At 46.5% G+C, this 16,836-nt stretch overlaps 2 protein-coding genes across 10 annotated transcripts in view; one reads left to right on the top strand and one right to left on the bottom strand.

Annotated features, from left to right (window-relative positions):
* Positions 1–7,741, bottom strand: part of LOC121579384 (inactive serine/threonine-protein kinase TEX14) — a 27,529-nt gene extending 19,788 nt beyond the window's left edge. For 2 of the 6 annotated variants that reach the window (XM_041893944.2, XM_041893946.2), the window contains exons 1-15: positions 7,054–7,180; positions 6,178–6,292; positions 5,876–6,041; positions 5,631–5,776; positions 5,451–5,529; positions 3,384–3,517; positions 3,157–3,273; positions 2,833–2,956; positions 2,556–2,734; positions 2,230–2,378; positions 1,952–2,142; positions 1,697–1,814; positions 667–1,589; positions 391–485; positions 52–146 (exon numbers count right to left, since the gene is read on the bottom strand). In XM_041893944.2, coding sequence (XP_041749878.2) covers positions 52–146; positions 391–485; positions 667–1,589; positions 1,697–1,814; positions 1,952–2,142; positions 2,230–2,378; positions 2,556–2,734; positions 2,833–2,956; positions 3,157–3,273; positions 3,384–3,517; positions 5,451–5,529; positions 5,631–5,776; positions 5,876–6,041; positions 6,178–6,292; positions 7,054–7,180 — 2,758 coding nt within the window. Of the gene's footprint in view, positions 1–51; positions 147–390; positions 486–666; positions 1,590–1,696; positions 1,815–1,951; positions 2,143–2,229; positions 2,379–2,555; positions 2,735–2,832; positions 2,957–3,156; positions 3,274–3,383; positions 3,518–5,450; positions 5,530–5,630; positions 5,777–5,875; positions 6,042–6,177; positions 6,293–7,053 lie in introns of all 6 variants that reach the window. The other 4 variants (XM_041893941.2, XM_041893943.2, XM_041893945.2 and 1 more) reach the window with 4 other exon arrangements.
* Positions 6,625–16,836, top strand: part of LOC121579385 (DNA repair protein RAD51 homolog 3-like) — a 34,385-nt gene continuing 24,173 nt past the window's right edge. The window contains exons 1-7 of one of the 4 annotated variants that reach the window (XM_041893948.2): positions 6,625–6,862; positions 7,085–7,119; positions 8,589–8,728; positions 8,928–9,165; positions 9,255–9,412; positions 9,844–9,977; positions 10,298–10,429. In XM_041893948.2, the coding sequence (XP_041749882.1) occupies positions 7,106–7,119; positions 8,589–8,728; positions 8,928–9,165; positions 9,255–9,412; positions 9,844–9,977; positions 10,298–10,429 (816 nt within the window). In that variant the 5' untranslated portion in view covers positions 6,625–6,862; positions 7,085–7,105. Of the gene's footprint in view, positions 6,863–7,047; positions 7,120–7,813; positions 7,905–7,937; positions 8,451–8,588; positions 8,729–8,927; positions 9,166–9,254; positions 9,413–9,843; positions 9,978–10,297; positions 10,430–16,836 lie in introns of those variants that run through there. The other 3 variants (XM_045224276.1, XM_041893950.2, XM_041893949.1) reach the window with 3 other exon arrangements.

Below are 16,836 nucleotides of genomic sequence, written 5' to 3' on the forward strand. Positions count from 1 at the left end.
TACATGTTGCTGTTATATTTTTGTTCAGTGTATAATATAGTGAAATCTCACTGGTCCATTTGGCCTTGGCTGGGAGCTCAGGCTTTCTGGGCTGTGGAGGAGGACTATCCTCAAGAGAATCTGTCCCCTCAGAGGACAGACAGATCCTGGGATGAGGCAGAGGGAGCAGGGTGTCAAACACGCAAACAACAAAACGTAAAGTGGTGTCACTGAGTCCTAGTAATTTTTAAAAAATATCCAAATTTTGGGTTAGATTTGCACAATTGTCCCTACCATATAGTTTGACTAAATAAGGCCACTGCAAGTTTTATATCCCACACTTGTACTTTCTACCGTATGCGTATGGCGTTAAGAGTGGAGTGCAGTGCTGCTTTTGCCAGTGTTCTGTACCTGTCAGTGAGTTCATGTCTGTCCACTGACTGCTGCTTTGTCTCTGCCTGCTGACCTCTTCTCTCGGTCTCTCTGGAGCCTCTATCTCTACCTGCCTACCAGACAGACAGCAGTCACTCACTCTGCCAGTCACAACACAACCTGGGAAGAGCTATAGTTGTGACGAACTGTACTATGGGAATATATTCTTCATCCAATCATGCTGCTTTTGCGAGACTCAGAGTTGCAGTTGTGTGTGTGTAACACCAGAGGGTGCAATTCGTGGTGGTGTGCTACCTGCTGCTGCCTTTTGGGGCGCATGTTGACGAAGCTGTTCTCCTGAGCCGAGCTATAGTGGCTCATCTCCTCGCCCTCGCTGCTGGTTCCCTCCGAAGTAGTGCACTCCAAAGTAGGGTACTCCACCGAAGGGCACTCCAGAGTAGTGCACTCCAGATTAGGGTATTCCTCAGAAGGATACTCCCTCTGCCACGCGGCCAGCTCCTCAGCACTGAGCGGCCTGGACTCCCCTCTCTTCAGTAGCTGGGCCTCCAGTCTCTTGGCTGAGGGGTGGACACCATGTGGTAGGAGGCGGTACTGTGAGGGAGGCCCCACTGCACGGGACATGTAACTACACGCCGACCCAGAGAGAGTGGAGGAGAGGGAGATGGAGGCTGAGGAGGTGACGTGGGGGGTCTGAGCATCTTTTCCCTCCGCCCCTCCGTCCACCTCATCGACCGGCTCCCGTCGACAACGGCCTGTTTCCACGTCGGCCAGGTTGCACTCGGACTGCTGCAACAGTACCTGGGAGACTTTGAGGTTGAGGACGATGGAGCTGATGTGCTCTGAGAGCTTTTTGGACACTGGGCGCTCTGGCTGAACAGCCCTCTCCTTCATAATTGTCCTCTCCTCCTCTTCATCTTCCTCCTCCGTTACAGTGCTGGAGTCAGACTCTTCTTCCTGGCTGCTGTAGGGTTCCGATGGCACAACAGAGCACAGGCGCCAGTCATCCAGGGGCAGGATGTCCCTAAAAGAGATGTCACGGTGGAATAGGGGCTGTTCAGAGTCTGTCGTCATCCCCCCTTCTCCCCCTGTCTCGGTCTCTCTGTCCAGCAGTTTGTCCAGTTGGCTGAGCTGGTCCTTGATCTCCCTGTCCACTGTGGTGTCCATGGAACTGCCTAAAGAACCTTCCTGTGCGTCAGCGTAGGTGGTAGGCCTGAGGCCTGAGAGAGAAAGAAGGGAAAATACATGGATAAAACCTTTTTTTTTTTAAAGGTTTAAAAAAAAATTATGTGTATTGTTCAGGGTGTTTTGTGTGTGCTGTGTTCACCACCAGCATCTGCAGGCTCCTTGACTGGGGCGGACTCTGGACTCCAGCCTGCAGGCCTGAGTCCTCCTCCTATGTCTGTGTACAGCCCACTCCTCCTCCCCCCTATTTTGGACAGCTCCTACCACACACACAGTACCAGGATCACCACAGAGAGGTCATAATAACAAATCCAGAAACAGTCATGTGAGGCTGATGCCACCTTTACAACACCAACCATTGCTTATGTTGGCTGAGTGGCTAGGCTGCAGTCTGTACCTTGATGTCTTGGCGCAGTGTGTAGCGTAAGTCCTGCAGGCTGTGTGTGCGGTCCTGGGGGCGGGGCTGCAGGCCCACCCTAACCAGGGCGTAGTAAGGCTGGGGCACACTGGAATCTGTAGCCAGGGCCTGGCCTGACTCTACAGTCTGCCTGATCCAACGAGGGTCCACCGGGCCCCACGGCACTGAGTCTACGGTAGAACACACACACCCCAAGGTCACACATATGCAAATATGCACACACTGCTGCAGTGGACAACAGACGTTTGAGTAGCTACCTGTATAGAGCTCCTGGATGAGGGCACACAGGCTGTAGAGGTCAGCCTTCCCCGTGCAGGGTCTCCGTCTGATCACCTCAGGGGCGGCCCAGTTGTACAGGCCTGGGGGCAGGGGCAGGTGGGCCGAGGGTCTGGGGTGACTATTGTCACTGGGAGAAGAACAGGACACACAGACCAATACTTATTACTTACCATCCATAAGGAATAATGTTCAGTATGTCATTGCAGGCACATGGACTACAACTGAAAAGTTGTACAGGAAAAACAAAGAGCTAGTAGTGCAAGTTTTGGGCAGCATGTGTGTTGTTTTCTCCTTTTCTTCCTACCTGGGCACCATGAAGCCGAGGCCAGAGAGTTTAGCCACGCCAGGGTGTGTGAGCAGGACGCTGTGAGAGGAGAGCGCTCGCAGCACCAGGGCCCGACCGTGCAGGTAGAGCAGAGCCTCACACACCTGCAGCACCACCAACAGCATGGTCTCAGCACGCAGCACTGGAAACTCAGCACGCTGGTGAGGAGAACAAATACACATTCATTCAATTTAACAAATATGTAAGTACAAAACACAGATAAATGTTGAAAGTGTGTATGTGTGGTGGGGATTACCCTCTGGTGCATCAAGTTGTGCAGAGAGCCCACCTGGACCCTCTCATACACCAGGCGGACCCTCAGCAGGTCACTGGACATGCTCACTGCCATCAACTGCAGCAGGTAGGGATGGAACAGCTGACTACAGACAGACAGTCACACAGCAGTTACTGGGTTATGCCCTATATCCCTAGACAGCATCAATAGCATTGAAATGACAGGTGTACTTTAGGCTAAATACTTATTTGGAGGAACACTTGAGAAAACAACGCAGCAGTCAAATCAACTACCATTTTTAAGGGGTTTAAACAGTTCAAACAGACTTTGTCGTCGTCTTCTCACCTGCAGTACTCCAGCTCAATGAGCATCAGGTCCAGGTAGGCCTCTTGGCTGCCCCCTTGTGGAGAGGAGAGGGACTGCAGCTCCTTCACAGTGACCCTGCAGCCCTTCCAGCTGTAACTGACAGATGGAACAACCAGCTTAGTGAAAAAAATATGTCTGTAGCTTCTTATTTGATGCAATCCCATATGAGTTATATAAGACGTGGTTCCAGGCCCCAGTAGTCTTACTTGGTCATGGTAATGAAGGAGCCACATGTGAAGGAGAGAAGGGGTTCGTCGTCCGCCTGCCCTAACTCACTGTCCCCAATCACAGGCAGGGAGGCCAGAAGGCCCAATGCATGTCCCGGCTTATCTATACACAACTGAGCCCAGCAAGAAAACACTCACTCACTCTCATCCAGACACAAAATACTGCCATTCCAAAATGTACCATTTACATTACATTTTACATTTTAGTCATTTAGCAGACGCTCTTATCCAGAGCGACTTACAGGAGCAATTAGGGTTAAGTGCCTTGCTCAAGGGCACATTTACGTCATTTAGCAGACGCTCTTATCCAGAGCGACTTACAAATTGGTGCATTCACCCTATAGCTAGTGGGATAACCACTTTCCAAAAATTTTTCTTTTTAGAAGGATTACTTTATCCTATCCCAGGTATTCCTTAAAGAGGTGGGGTTTCAAATGTCTCCGGAAGGTGGTGAGTGACTCCGCTGTCCTGGCGTCGTGAGGGAGTTTGTTCCACCATTGGGGTGCCAGAGCAGCGAACAGTTTTGACTGGGCTGAGCGGGAACTATGCTTTTGCAGAGGAAGGGGAGCCAGCAGGCCAGAGGTGGATGAACGCAATGCCCTCGTTTGGGCATTGCAATTTAGCAGACGCTTTTATCCAAATAAACTCAGACATTATCATATATATATACATACACAGTGAGGAGAAGAAGTATTTGATGCACTGCCGATTTTGCAGGTTTTCCTACTTACAAAGCATGTAGAAGTCTGTAATTTTTATCATAGGTACACTTCAACTGTGAGAGACGGAATCTAAAACAAAAATCCAGAAAATCACATTGTATGATTTAAGTAATTAATTTGCATTTTATTGCATGACATAAGTATTTGATACATCAGAAAAGCAAAACTTAATATTTGGTACAGAAACCGGTGTTTGCAATTACAGAGATCATACGTTTCCTGTAGGTCTTGACCAGGTTTGCACACACTGCAGCAGGGATTTTGGCCCACTCCTCCATACAGACCTTCTCCAGATCCTTCAGGTTTCGGGGCTGTCGCTGGGTAATACGGACTTTCAGCTCCCTCCAAATATGTTTTATTGGGTTCAGGTCTGGAGACTGGCTAGGCCACTCCAGGACCTTGAGATGCTTCTTACGGAGCCACTCCTTAGGTGCCCTGGCTGTGTGTTTTGGGTCGTTGTCATGCTGGAAGACCCATCCACGACCCATCTTCAATGCTCTTACTGAGGGAAGGAGGTTGTTGGCCAAGATCTCACGATACATGGCCCCATCCATCCTCCCCTCAATACGGTGCAGTCGTCCTGTCGCCTTTTCAGAAAAGCATCCCCAAAGAATGATGTTTCCACCTCCATGCTTCACGGTTGGGATGGTGTTCTTGGGGTTGTACTCATCCTTCTTCTTCCTCCAAACACGGCGAGTGGAGTTTAGACCAAAAAGCTATATTTTTGTCTCATCAGACCACATGCGCCAACAGTTGTTGCCTTCTCACCAAGCTGCTTGCCTATTGTCCTGTAGCCCATCCCAGCCTTGTGCAGGTCTACAATTTTATCCCTGATGTCCTTACACAGCTCTCTGGTCTTGGCCATTGTGGAGAGGTTGGAGTCTGTTTGATTGAGTGTGTGGACAGGTGTCTTTTATACAGGTAACGAGTTCAAACAGGTGCAGTTAATACAGGTAATGAGTGGAGAACAGGAGGGCTTCTTAAAGAAAAACTAACAGGTCTGTAAGAGCCAGAATTCTTACTGGTTGGTAGGTGATCAAATACTTATGTCATGCAATAAAATGCAAATTAATTACTTAAAAATCATACAATGTGATTTTCTGGATTTTTGTTTTAGATTCCGTCTCTCACAGTTGAAGCGTACCTATGATAAAAATTACAGACCTCTACATGCTTTGTAAGTAGGAAAACCTGCAAAATCGGCAGTGTATCAAATACTTGTTCTCCCCACTGTATATGTATGATGATATAGGGACAAATCCTAATATGACGTGGGCACACACTTATTTGGGCTTTCATCGACGTCACTGTTTTAGGCAAATACCTTTCCAAAGCCAAAACATTGAACTGTGTCACAGGCAGAGGACTTGGTAATATTCCTGTTGAGGTGCAGGTCAGAGCCACTGCAACATGGGAGAAATGGGGAAAGGTTAACATACAGTTTTAAGAAAACAAACCCTAAAAAATGGGCAGTATTAATGTAGGATCCCCCCCGGCTGCTCACCCGGACTTGAGGAGCTCCAGTAGAGAGGGGGAGCGCAGCAGGGTCTTGGAAGAGGTGGAGGAGGGTATCCGGCGCACCTCCCTGGGCTGGGGGGACTGAGAAAGGCTGTGCATGTGGGTCACACAGCTCTTCAGGAACTCAAGCATCTGGATGACAGAGAGAGCGCGAGAGATTTGTAGTGTATACAGTTTGTACCTGATCATTTCTCCATGATAAAAATGTACCCTGATGCTGTGAGCACTAACCCTGGCGCTGTGCTCCTGAGCCCCAACCTCGGCCCAGTCTTGGGGGCTCCTGCCTTTGTGGTCGTGGAGCCTTAGGTCCCCCCCTGCGTCTAGCAGGCCGCTCAGCAGCCAGGGGTTACAGGAGAACACGGCAGCGTGGACGGGGGTGCTCCTGTCCTCACAGCGACTACACAGGAAAATAGGTCACTCACAGTATGGTGTCACGCAAAACATGCTGTACTAAAAGGCTTACACATCTTTTAAGTATCTATTTTGTGTCAAAAAAGAGCATGTGCAGTGTGTGAATGACTTGTCAGTCTTACTAGTTGGGGTCAGCTCCAAATTGCAGAAGCAGCTCAGTGACACTTCCCAGGCCCAGGAGAGATGCACAGAACAGAGGTGTCTGGCCCAAGTGATTGACACAGTCCACATCCACACCTAGAGCACAGCATCAGAACTGCTTTCAATTGATGAACTTCATTAGGTAGCCATTTAGTCATAACTGTCAAGCTCACTGGGTAGGTGCTAGTAGATTGGGATCATATGAAACAGAATCTGGCCTTACAGGAGACGTTGATATGGCTTATGTCCTTTAAGCCCATGAAGCAGCCATTGAACTTGCCATTCACCAGCTTTTTAAGCTTAATAATGTCAAAATACATTCGTTACTCACAAATGATGAAGTTACGAGTATCAACTATCATAATTTACTGCCATCACGGCCAGTATGTACTTCCAAAAAAGGTAAAAAAAAAAGAAAAGTACAATCCACTGAAATAATGGCAATTGTGCACCTCCAATATAAATCGCTCACATCATGGATCCCGGATAGCACTAACCTTATTGCAATGCACAGGTCGGAAATCTACAACAGATCAATACATTGAACGTGCCGAAGATTATTTATTTTCAGTTACATGTACATTTTTATTTAGACCTTTTTTGGAAGTAAATGCCGGCAGGGAAGGCAGTAATTGACAATAGTTGCTAATCGCAACTCCATATTTTGTGAGTAACAAACGTATTTTGACATGAATCTTGAAAAGCTGGTGAATGGCAAATTGAAGGCCGATTTTCTACATATCAACGTCTCCTGTAAAGCCAGATTCTGGTTCAGGGATCATTCATATACGGTCTATGATAGGGATGAAAAATGCTTACTCATGCAACATTACTGTTGTGTTAAAGTTTTGTTTTACCGTTCTTGAGCAGCTTCTCCATCTTGTGCAGATTCTTCTCCATGGTGTACCTATGCAACTGAGCAGGTAGGCCTCCATTCTTCACGATGCCTAATCGCACTGGGCAGGGAACAGGCAAAGCAGCCATCCTGCTCCATTCACTGTCACGGAGCGCCAACTACCACCCGGGTTCGCTGCAGTGCAGTAAAAACTGCCGCATGTCAGTTAGTTGGCTAGCAAGCTAGCTAACACATTAGCTGTCTAGTTAGCTAATTAACGACCAATGACAACCAGCTAGCTAGCTATGGGTTCATCGATATAGTAGTTGAAATGGTTGTTTAGTTTAAGTCGGTTTAAGGTGTTTAGCATGAAATTAATATAAAGTTAATTAGCGAAAAGTATTTGTTTACCGAATTCGAAGTAGCTAACGTTAGTTAGCTAATCATCAGAATAGGCGCAAGCATCGAATCTCACAGTAAATTAGGCATCACGAGCTGACCAACAAACATAATTTAGGGAACTAAAATATTGTTACCGTTACCGAGCTGGTGTGCTAAAGTCGAAATGGCATTATAGAAAAATAGATCAAAAGCACATTTGACACTTACCTGTTAGTTTAGCTACCACAAGAGGACCCCCACTTACATACGGTGGTATTTAGCGCCAAGAAGACGGGTTAATCCAGGGTTTCCCAAACTCGGTGCACGTTTTGGTTTTTTAATGAACTAATCATCAAACTTTGATAATTTGAATCAGCTGTGTAGTAGTGTTAGGGCAAAAACCAAAAGGTGCATCCCTTGGGTTCCCGACTACAGAGTTTGGGAAACACTGGGTTAATCCAAACAACCCGATTTGTGGAAAGTATTTTACAGGTATGTCAAGGATTGCCATTTTCATGATTGCTTTGCAGCATTAAAGTTGTCAATTAATGTTTTTTGAAATGTAGGCATCAATTACAATAATTTGTAAAAAATGTTGGTAAAATGTTTCCACCTTTTTAATGGGGTGATTGTTGTTTAATCGGGTGCACGGTGCATATTCTTAAATCTCCTTCTATGGTATATTGTCGATCGCACAATTTAATCTGCATTCCGCCACCTACTGTGCGGGATGGAAACAGGATTCCCAAAAATGGAACAAAATACCAAAAAATAAACTAAATTAACTTTTCTGTTAAAAAAGACAAAACAGATCTTACATCTCTTTGCCTGGGTTGTGGGTTTACATTCATTCACTACACGGGGTCGGTGTCATGTCCTGTCATGTGGTGTGGTGTGGTGTGGGTGGCGCTAGTAAACACATTTTGGAGGGATGATTGAAAATGGCTCCAGCTATTTACTTGGAAGTTGGTTTTCTCATCGCTAGCTAACAGCTATCTAGCTAACTCCAGTAGAAGTAAAACTTGGCTTGCTGACGAGGTAAGAGGGGAAAAAACAGAGTTAAATTAAAAACTATTTTCGGAGCTACGCATTTACTCGTAGGGGTTAGAAACGAGTTTAGTGTATTAAACAAAGTAATGCCAAGTGGCTTGCTAGTGACTGTCAATCTCATTTCAGGTCGCTGAAACCTAAGAGAAAGATGCAGAGGGCTGTGTCGAGCCATGCCTTTGCGCCGTCTGTCAAAGTGAAACTGCTCAATGCTGGGTTTCTTTCTGCTGCAGACCTGTGTGACTTGCGACCTCTCCAACTCAGCAAAGGTAGGCAACCAGTTGATGTTGTCATTACAGTAGTAGGTTATAATACAGTTACAGGACATATCTTGTTTTTAGTGTTATTGTAAATATGTGGTACCTGCTAACTTTATTTTACAATGCCTCTCACGGTCCATTATATTGCTACCCTTCAAGCTTGTCTATCTTGTCCTCTTCAGCAAACTCTCCATCCCTGTTGTTGTAGAGGCTGGCATCTCCCAGGAGGAGGCAGTAGAGGTGCTGCAGGCTGTGAGGTGTGAGCCTGGCCAGGAGAGAGCAGCAGCAGGCAGGCTAACTGCCCTGGAGCTTCTGGAGAGAGAGCAGGAGCTGGGCACCATAGTCACTTTCTGCTCAGCACTGGACACGGCTTTGGGAGGGGGTATGCCAGTGGGAAAGACCACTGAGGTCTGCGGGGCGCCTGGGGTGGGGAAGACCCAGCTCTGGTAAGCACTGGTACCTCTGTGTGGAAGAGTTACTCACCTGTTTGATATAATGTAGGAATAGCACAATAACAACTTTCTGTGTCCCTCAGTATCCAGTTGGCAGTAGATGTGCAGATCCCTGTGTGTTTTGGGGGGTTGGGAGGCAAATCTCTGTACATAGACACAGAGGGCAGCTTCCTGGTCCAGAGGGCTGTGGACCTAGCCCAGGCAGCTGTGGAGCACTGTGGGCTTCTAGCAGAGGATTCAGGTAACTAAGTAGGACAGAACAAAAGCAATGAGACTGAACGTTTATCACCCATCATATAGGATTACTTATAACTGATTTGTGAAACCTCTATTTAGTGCTTATAAAGACTTCGAAATATTGAATGCATTTGTTACATCGGTATCGCTACGTTGTCATACACATGTAATACATGTATAGTAGGCTATGAAAAAAATTGTTTACTGATGAGATGGAATTTTATAAATGCTCACAAATTGTGATCAACAGTACTGGTGCATGCAGTCAATCACTGGTTGGCCGTTTCTTCACACCTTTTAATCGCTACGCTATGTGTGAGCCATGACAAAATGAACAACACTAGAGAAAAAAGGGTTCTATCTTAGATTCAAGCCTATTGGATACATTTTGTAGTTGACTGTCTCTGCTGTGTTCTATCTTTTTTCTTTCTCCAGAACAGCAGGAAGCCTTGAAGGGGTTCACTGTGGAAACAATCCTCTCCAACCTATTCCTCGTCCGTTGCCATGACTACGTGGAGCTGTTGGCGGAGACATACCTCCTGGCTGACTTCCTGGCTCAGCACACTGAGGTACCAATCCCGTCACTGATCCCAAAACAGCCAACCAATCAAATCCAAAGGGGATATTTCTACAACCTCCATTTTGGGTTGGGCTCTGTTCCATTTCAAGAAATGAGTCAAAGGAATTCCTTAACTGAAATGCTCATAGAAAATGACGGATAGATTTATGGATTGGCTGGAGCAAAATACAATAGCTAACAAAAAATGAGGAACCTCAAAGACAGCATCAATAAAACACTTAGCAGAAACCATGTTCCAATATAAATCTGCAACTCATTTGCTTGTGGCTTTTGGATGGTAACTTGGGCGCCTTTGTTAATCTAATCCAGGTCCGGCTGGTGGTGATTGACAGCATTGCCTTCCCGTTTCGCCATGACTTTGATGACCTCTCCCAGAGGACCCGCCTCCTGAACGGCCTCGCCCAGCAGCTCATCCAGATAGCCACCAATCACAACGTTGCGGTATGACCTGTGACCCTTGTCCACTTAGCCTAGTGTCAAAGACCCCACATGTTGCCTCACCAATAAGGTTGCAAAATTCCGGGAACTTTTCAATAAAGTCCCTGGTTTTTCTCCAACCGGGATTTCGGGAAAACCAGGAAATGTATTGAAAGATCCCGGAATTTTGCATCCCTACTCACCAACGTACATTCATTTCTTATCAATCCTCTGTTGTCTTAACCCTTCTTCTTTTTATCTGATAATAATTATTTTCATGACCTAATAAAAACACATAGAAAAGAGAAACAACAACCATAAAGAGTCCAGCGATAACCACATCCTCCCTTCCTTTTATAGAGCCTATCTACCTGCTCCCTCTTGCAAACTACTATAATGTATAGTAAAGAGTGGTAACTCTGAGCCATCCTTCCAAGCCCAACAGAAACCAGGCTCGCCAGACTTGTGTTGTCTCTGTCCTTACTCAGTATTTACAACCGTCCATGTCTGGTCCCAATCCAACCATGCATCTAGACTAAGCGCACTCATTCCAAGAGATAAAATGGCTCCTATAGGTGCAATGTTGATTTAAGCGGCCAGGTAGATTGGGGTCTAAATGGGACGTCCGCTCTGTACCAGGACAGTTTTTAATCAGCAAAATAGTTATCTTAAGGTACCTGGCGCAAATTCACTTTGTTCTAGTAATTTGTTGCTTAGTTGCACTCAGGGACCACTTGGAGGACACACAGAACAACCTGTTCCAATTTGATCCCCACAGGGGCTTGTTTAATGTTCCTTATCAAAATTGGCAACTTGTTAAATTGGCAACTTGATATTAATTACTTCTATAAACAAGGGATAAATGGGTGGATAAGATGGTGTTGATTCCAAAATAGTATTGTTCACAAACCGCATTCAACATAACATTCTTCCCGGGGGAAAGCTTTGTTTTGAAAGTCTATTGAAAAAGTTTGGTTACTAGCTAGCTACCTTTTTGAATTTGGATCCTGCGACGCGGTTGGCATCAGTTGCTGGGACCGCTACGATCTGTCCAGTGATCCTGCTGACCAAGGCCGGGTCTGAGGAGCTGCTTGGCGTAGCAGCTAGCCTAGCTGCTAGCTAGCTGCCTATCAAGCTAGCAGGGTTTTCTTGAGGGCTGGGACTGCGGATTGTCCCGGACTTGTGGCTGTCTAGATCCCTGCTGTTTGTTGTTTCCAACTTTCCCTGTGACCTGCCCTGTCTGGAACTGCGAGGAATAACTGCGTAACCTACTTTGCTACCATGACTTAATTTTCAACATGTCCCTGACTGAGTCTGTAATACCAACATGTTTCAAGCAGACCACCATAGTCCCCGTGCCCAAAGACTCTAAGATAACCTGCCTAAATGACTACCGACCCGTAGCACTGACGTCTGTAGCCATGAAGTGCTTTGAAAGGCTGGTCATGGCTCACATCAACAGCATTATCCCAGAAACCCTAGACCCACTCCAATTTGCATACCGCCCCAACAGATCCACAGATGATGCAATCTCTATTGCACTCCACACTGCCCTTTCCCACCTGGACAAGAGGAACACCTACGTGAGAATGCTATTCATTGACTACAGCTCAGCATTCAACACCATAGTGCCCTCTAAGCTCATCACTAAGCTAAGGATCCTGGGACTAAACACCTCCCTCTGCAACTGGATCCTGGACTTCCTGACGGGCCGCCCCCAGGTGGTAAGGGTAGGTAACAACACATATGCCACACTGATCCTCAACACGGGGGCCCCTCAGGGGTGCGTGCTCAGTCCCCTCCTGTACTCTCTGTTCACCCATGACTGCATGGCCAGGCACGACTCCAACACCATCATTAAGTTTGCCGACGACACAACAGTGGTAGGCCTGATCACCGACAACGATGAGACAGCCTATAGGGAGGAGGTCAGAGACCTGGCCGTGTGGTGCCAGGACAACAACCTCTCCCTCAACGTGACCAAGACAAAGGAGATGATTGTGGACTACAGGAAAAAAAAGAGGACTGAGCACGCCCCCATTCTCATCGACGGGGCTGTAGTGGAACAGGTTGAGAGCTTCAAGTTCCTTGGTGTCCACATCACCAACGAACTATCATGGTCCAAACACACCAAGACAGTCGTGAAGAGGGCACGACAAAGCCTATTCCCCCTCAGGAGACTGAAAAGATTTGGCATGGGTCCTCAGATCCTCAAACAATTCTACAGCTGCACCATCGAGAGCATCCTGACTGGTTGCATCACCGCCTGGTATGGCAACTGCTTGGCCTCCGACCGCAAGGCACTACAGAGGGTAGCGCAAGGCACTACAGAGGGTAGTGCGTATGGCCCAGTACATCACTGGGGCCAAGCTTCCTGCCATCCAGGACCTCTATACCAGGCGGTGTCAGAGGAAAGCCCTCAAAATTGTAAAAGACTCCAGCCACCCTAGTCATAGACTGTTCTCTCTGCTACCGCATGGCAAGCGGTACCGGAGTGCCAAGTCTAGGTCCAAAAGACTTCTCAACAGCTTCTACCCCCAAGCCATAAGACTCCTGAAAAGCTAATCATGGCTACCCGGACTATTTGCACTGCCCCCCCACCCCATCCTTTTTACGCTGCTGCTACTCTGTTAATTATTTATGCATAGTCACTTTAACTCTACCCACATGTACATATTACCTCAACTAGCCGGTGCCCCCGCACATTGACTCTGCAATGGTACCCCCCTGTATATATAGCCTCCCTACTGTTATTTTATTTTACTTCTGCTCTTTTTTTTCTCAACACTTTTTTTTGTTGTTGTTTTATTTTTACTTTTTTGTTAAAAATAAATGCACTGTTGGTTAAGGGCTGTAAGTAAGCATTTCACTGTGATGTCTGCACCTGTTGTATTCGGCGCAGTGGTACTCCCGCCAAAGCCGGCGGGAGTACCACTGAGGACAGTGGTGCTATCACAGGTGAAGGATCTTTTAAACAAACAAAAATAGTTCTACAAGCAGTTGTTACAACAACAAGTGTTGTGTCCAAATACTGGTGGAGTCGACTAATAAAATAATGGATGACCTGACCAGAGAGGTCCAGGACCTGAAGAACAGTTTTGCATTTCTCCCAGGGTCAGCTCGTTGAGTTTAAACAGACAAAGGCAAGATAACAGCAATCTGTAAGTAATTGTGAGAGGACATCAGTTCTGTATGTGTATCGACGATAACAATGTTGGAGAAATCTGATTATCTCGAGGGACAACCAAGGCTGAACAACATGGTTGTGGATAAAATTGTAGAATCTCCACATGAGACCTGGATAGAGTCTGAGGACAAAGTGAGGGAAATTATATTGGGGAAACTGAAGATGGACCACAGGAAGATTGAGGTGGAGCGCGCCCACAGGACTGGAAAACCCACCACCGGCCCAGGTGACAGGCCGATAGTGGTCAAGTTCCTGAGGTTCAAGGACGAGGTAGCTGTTCTGGAAAGAGCCAAGAAATTGAGAGGAATGTACAGTACATCTTCCTCAATGAGGACTATCCTGAAGCTGTGTGCGCCAGAAGAGGAAAGAATTTATCCCAGCCATGAAAGCTGCCAGTACGCGTGGGGACATTGACTGACTAGTTTTCATAAAGCTGTCCACTCGAGGAAGCTTCTCACTGTAACCAGTGCCTGTAATTTGGTTCAGGTTATTAATAACCTACTATGGTGTTTACAAACACTACAGGAACAAGATCATCCACATGTATTAATCACATTTCTACATACTGTATAACTTTGTTCTAAAGCTGTATCCGTACCCATTGAATGCAGTGATTACAATATAGTGGCTATATCCAATCTCACACAAATTATCAACGAACCTACCAGGTACAACCCTAAATCCGTAAACATGGGTACCCTCATAGATATCATCCTGACTAACTTACCCTCTAAATACACCTCCGCTGTCTTCAACCAGGATCTCAGCGATCACTGCCTTATTGCCTGCGTCCGTAACGGGTCCGCGGTCAAACGACCACCCCTCATCACTGTCAAACGCTCCCAAAAACACTTCAGCGAGCAGGCCTTCCTAATTGACCTGGCCCAGGTATCCTGGATGGATATAGATCTCATTCCGTCAGTAGAGGATGCCTGGTTGTTCTTTAAAAGTAATTTCCTCTCAATCTTAAATAGACATGCCCCATTCAAAAATACAGAACTAAGAACAGATATAGCCCCTGGTTCTCCTCAGACTTGACTGCCCTTGACCAGCACAAAAACATCCTGTGGCGTACTGCATTAGCATCAAATAGCCCCCGCGATATGCAACTTTTCAGGGAAGTTAGGAACCAATATACACAAGCAGTTAGGAAAGCAAAGGCTAACTTTTTCAAACAGAAATTTGCATCCTGTAGCACTAACTCCAAAAAGTTTTGGGACACTGTAAAGTCCATGGAAAATAAGAGCACTTCCTCCCAGCTGCCCACTGCACTGAGGCTAGGAAACACTATCACCACCGATAAATCTACAATAATCGAGAATTTCAACAAGCATTTTGCTACGGCTGGCCATGCTTTCCACCTGGCTACCACTACCCCGGCCACCAGCTCTGCACCCTCCGCTGCAACTTGCCCATGCCCCCCGCTTCTCCTTCACACAAATCCAGACAGCTGATGTTCTAAAAGAGCTGCAAAATCTGGACCCCTACAAATCATCTGGGCTAGACAATCTGGACCCTTTCTTTCTAAAACTAGCCGCCGAAATTGTCGCAACCCCTATTACTAGCCTGTTCAACCTCTCTTTCGTAACGCCCGAGATCCCCAGAGATTGGAAAGCTGCCGCGGTCATCCCCCTCTTCAAAGGGGGTGACACTCTAGATCCAAACTGTTACAGACCCATATCCATCCTGCCCTGCCTTTCAAAAGTTTTTGAAAGCCAAGTCAACAAACAGATCACCGACCATTTCGAATCCCACCGTACCTTCTCCGCTATGCAATCCGGTTTCCGAGCTGGTCATGGGTGCACTTCAGCCACGCTCAAGGTCCTAAACGATATTATAACCGCGATCGATAATAGACAGTACTGTGCAGCCGTTTTCATTGACCTGGCCAAGGCTTTCGACTCTGTCAACCACCGCATTCTTATTGGCAGACTAAATAGCCTTGGTTTCTCAAATGACTGCCTCGCCTGGTTCACCAACTACTTCTCAGATAGAGATCAATGTGTCAAATCGGAGGGCCTGTTGTCTGGACCTATGGCAGTCTCTATGGGGGTGCCACAGGGTTCAATTCTTGGGCCGACTCTTTTCTCTGTGTATATCAATGACGTCGCTCTTGCTGCTGGTGACTCTCAGAACCACCTCTACGCAGACGACACCATTTTGTATACATCTGGCCCTTCATTGGACACTGTGTTAACAAACCTCCAAACGAGCTTCAATTCCATACAACACTCCTTCAGTAGCCTCCAACTGCTCTTAAACACTAGTAAAACTAAATGCATGCTCTTCAACCGAACGCTGCTTGCACCCGCCCACCCGACTAGAATCACTACTCTCGACGGGTCTGACCTAGAGTATGTGGACAACTACAAATATCTAGGTGTCTGGTTAGACTGTAAACTCTCCTTCCAGACTCACATTAAGAATCTCCAATCCAAAGTTAAATCTAGAATCGGTTTCCTATTTCGCAACAAAGCCTCCTTCACTCATGCTGCCAAACATGCCCTCGTAAAACTGACTATCCTACCGATCCTTGACTTCGGCGATGTCATTTACAAAATAGCCTCCAACACTCTACTCAGCAAATTGGATGTAGTCTATCACAGTGCCATCCGTTTTGTCTCCAAAGCCCCATATAATACCCACCACTGTGACCTGTACGCTCTTGTTGGCTGGTCCTCACTACATATTCGTCGCCAAACCCACTGGCTCCAGGCCATCTATAAATCACTGCTAGGCAAATCCCCGCCTTATCTTAGCTCATTGGTCACCATAGCAACACCCACCCGTAGTCTGCGCTCCAGCGGGTATATCTCACTGGTCATCCCCAAAGCCAACACCTCCTTTGGCCGCAATTCCTTCCAGTTCTCTGCTGCCAATGACTGGAACAAATTGCAAAAATCTCTGAAGCTGGAGACACTTATCTCCCTCACTAACTTTAAGCATCAGTTGTCAGAGCACCTTACCGATCACTGCACCTGTACACAGCCCATCTGAAATTAGCCCGCCCAACTACCTCATCCCTATATTGTTATTTATTTTGCTCATTTGTACCCCAGTATCTCTATTTGCACATCATCTCTTGCACATCTATCATTCCAGTGTTAATACTAATTGTAATTATTTTGCACTATAGCCTATTTTATTGCCTTACCTCCATAACTTGCTAAATTTGCACACACTGTATATATATGTATTTCTGTTGTATTTTTAACTTTGTTTTGTTTTACCCCATATGTAACTC

This window comes from Coregonus clupeaformis, chromosome 13 (assembly GCF_020615455.1).
Source record: "Coregonus clupeaformis isolate EN_2021a chromosome 13, ASM2061545v1, whole genome shotgun sequence".
NCBI classification, from domain to species: Eukaryota; Metazoa; Chordata; class Actinopteri; order Salmoniformes; family Salmonidae; genus Coregonus; species Coregonus clupeaformis.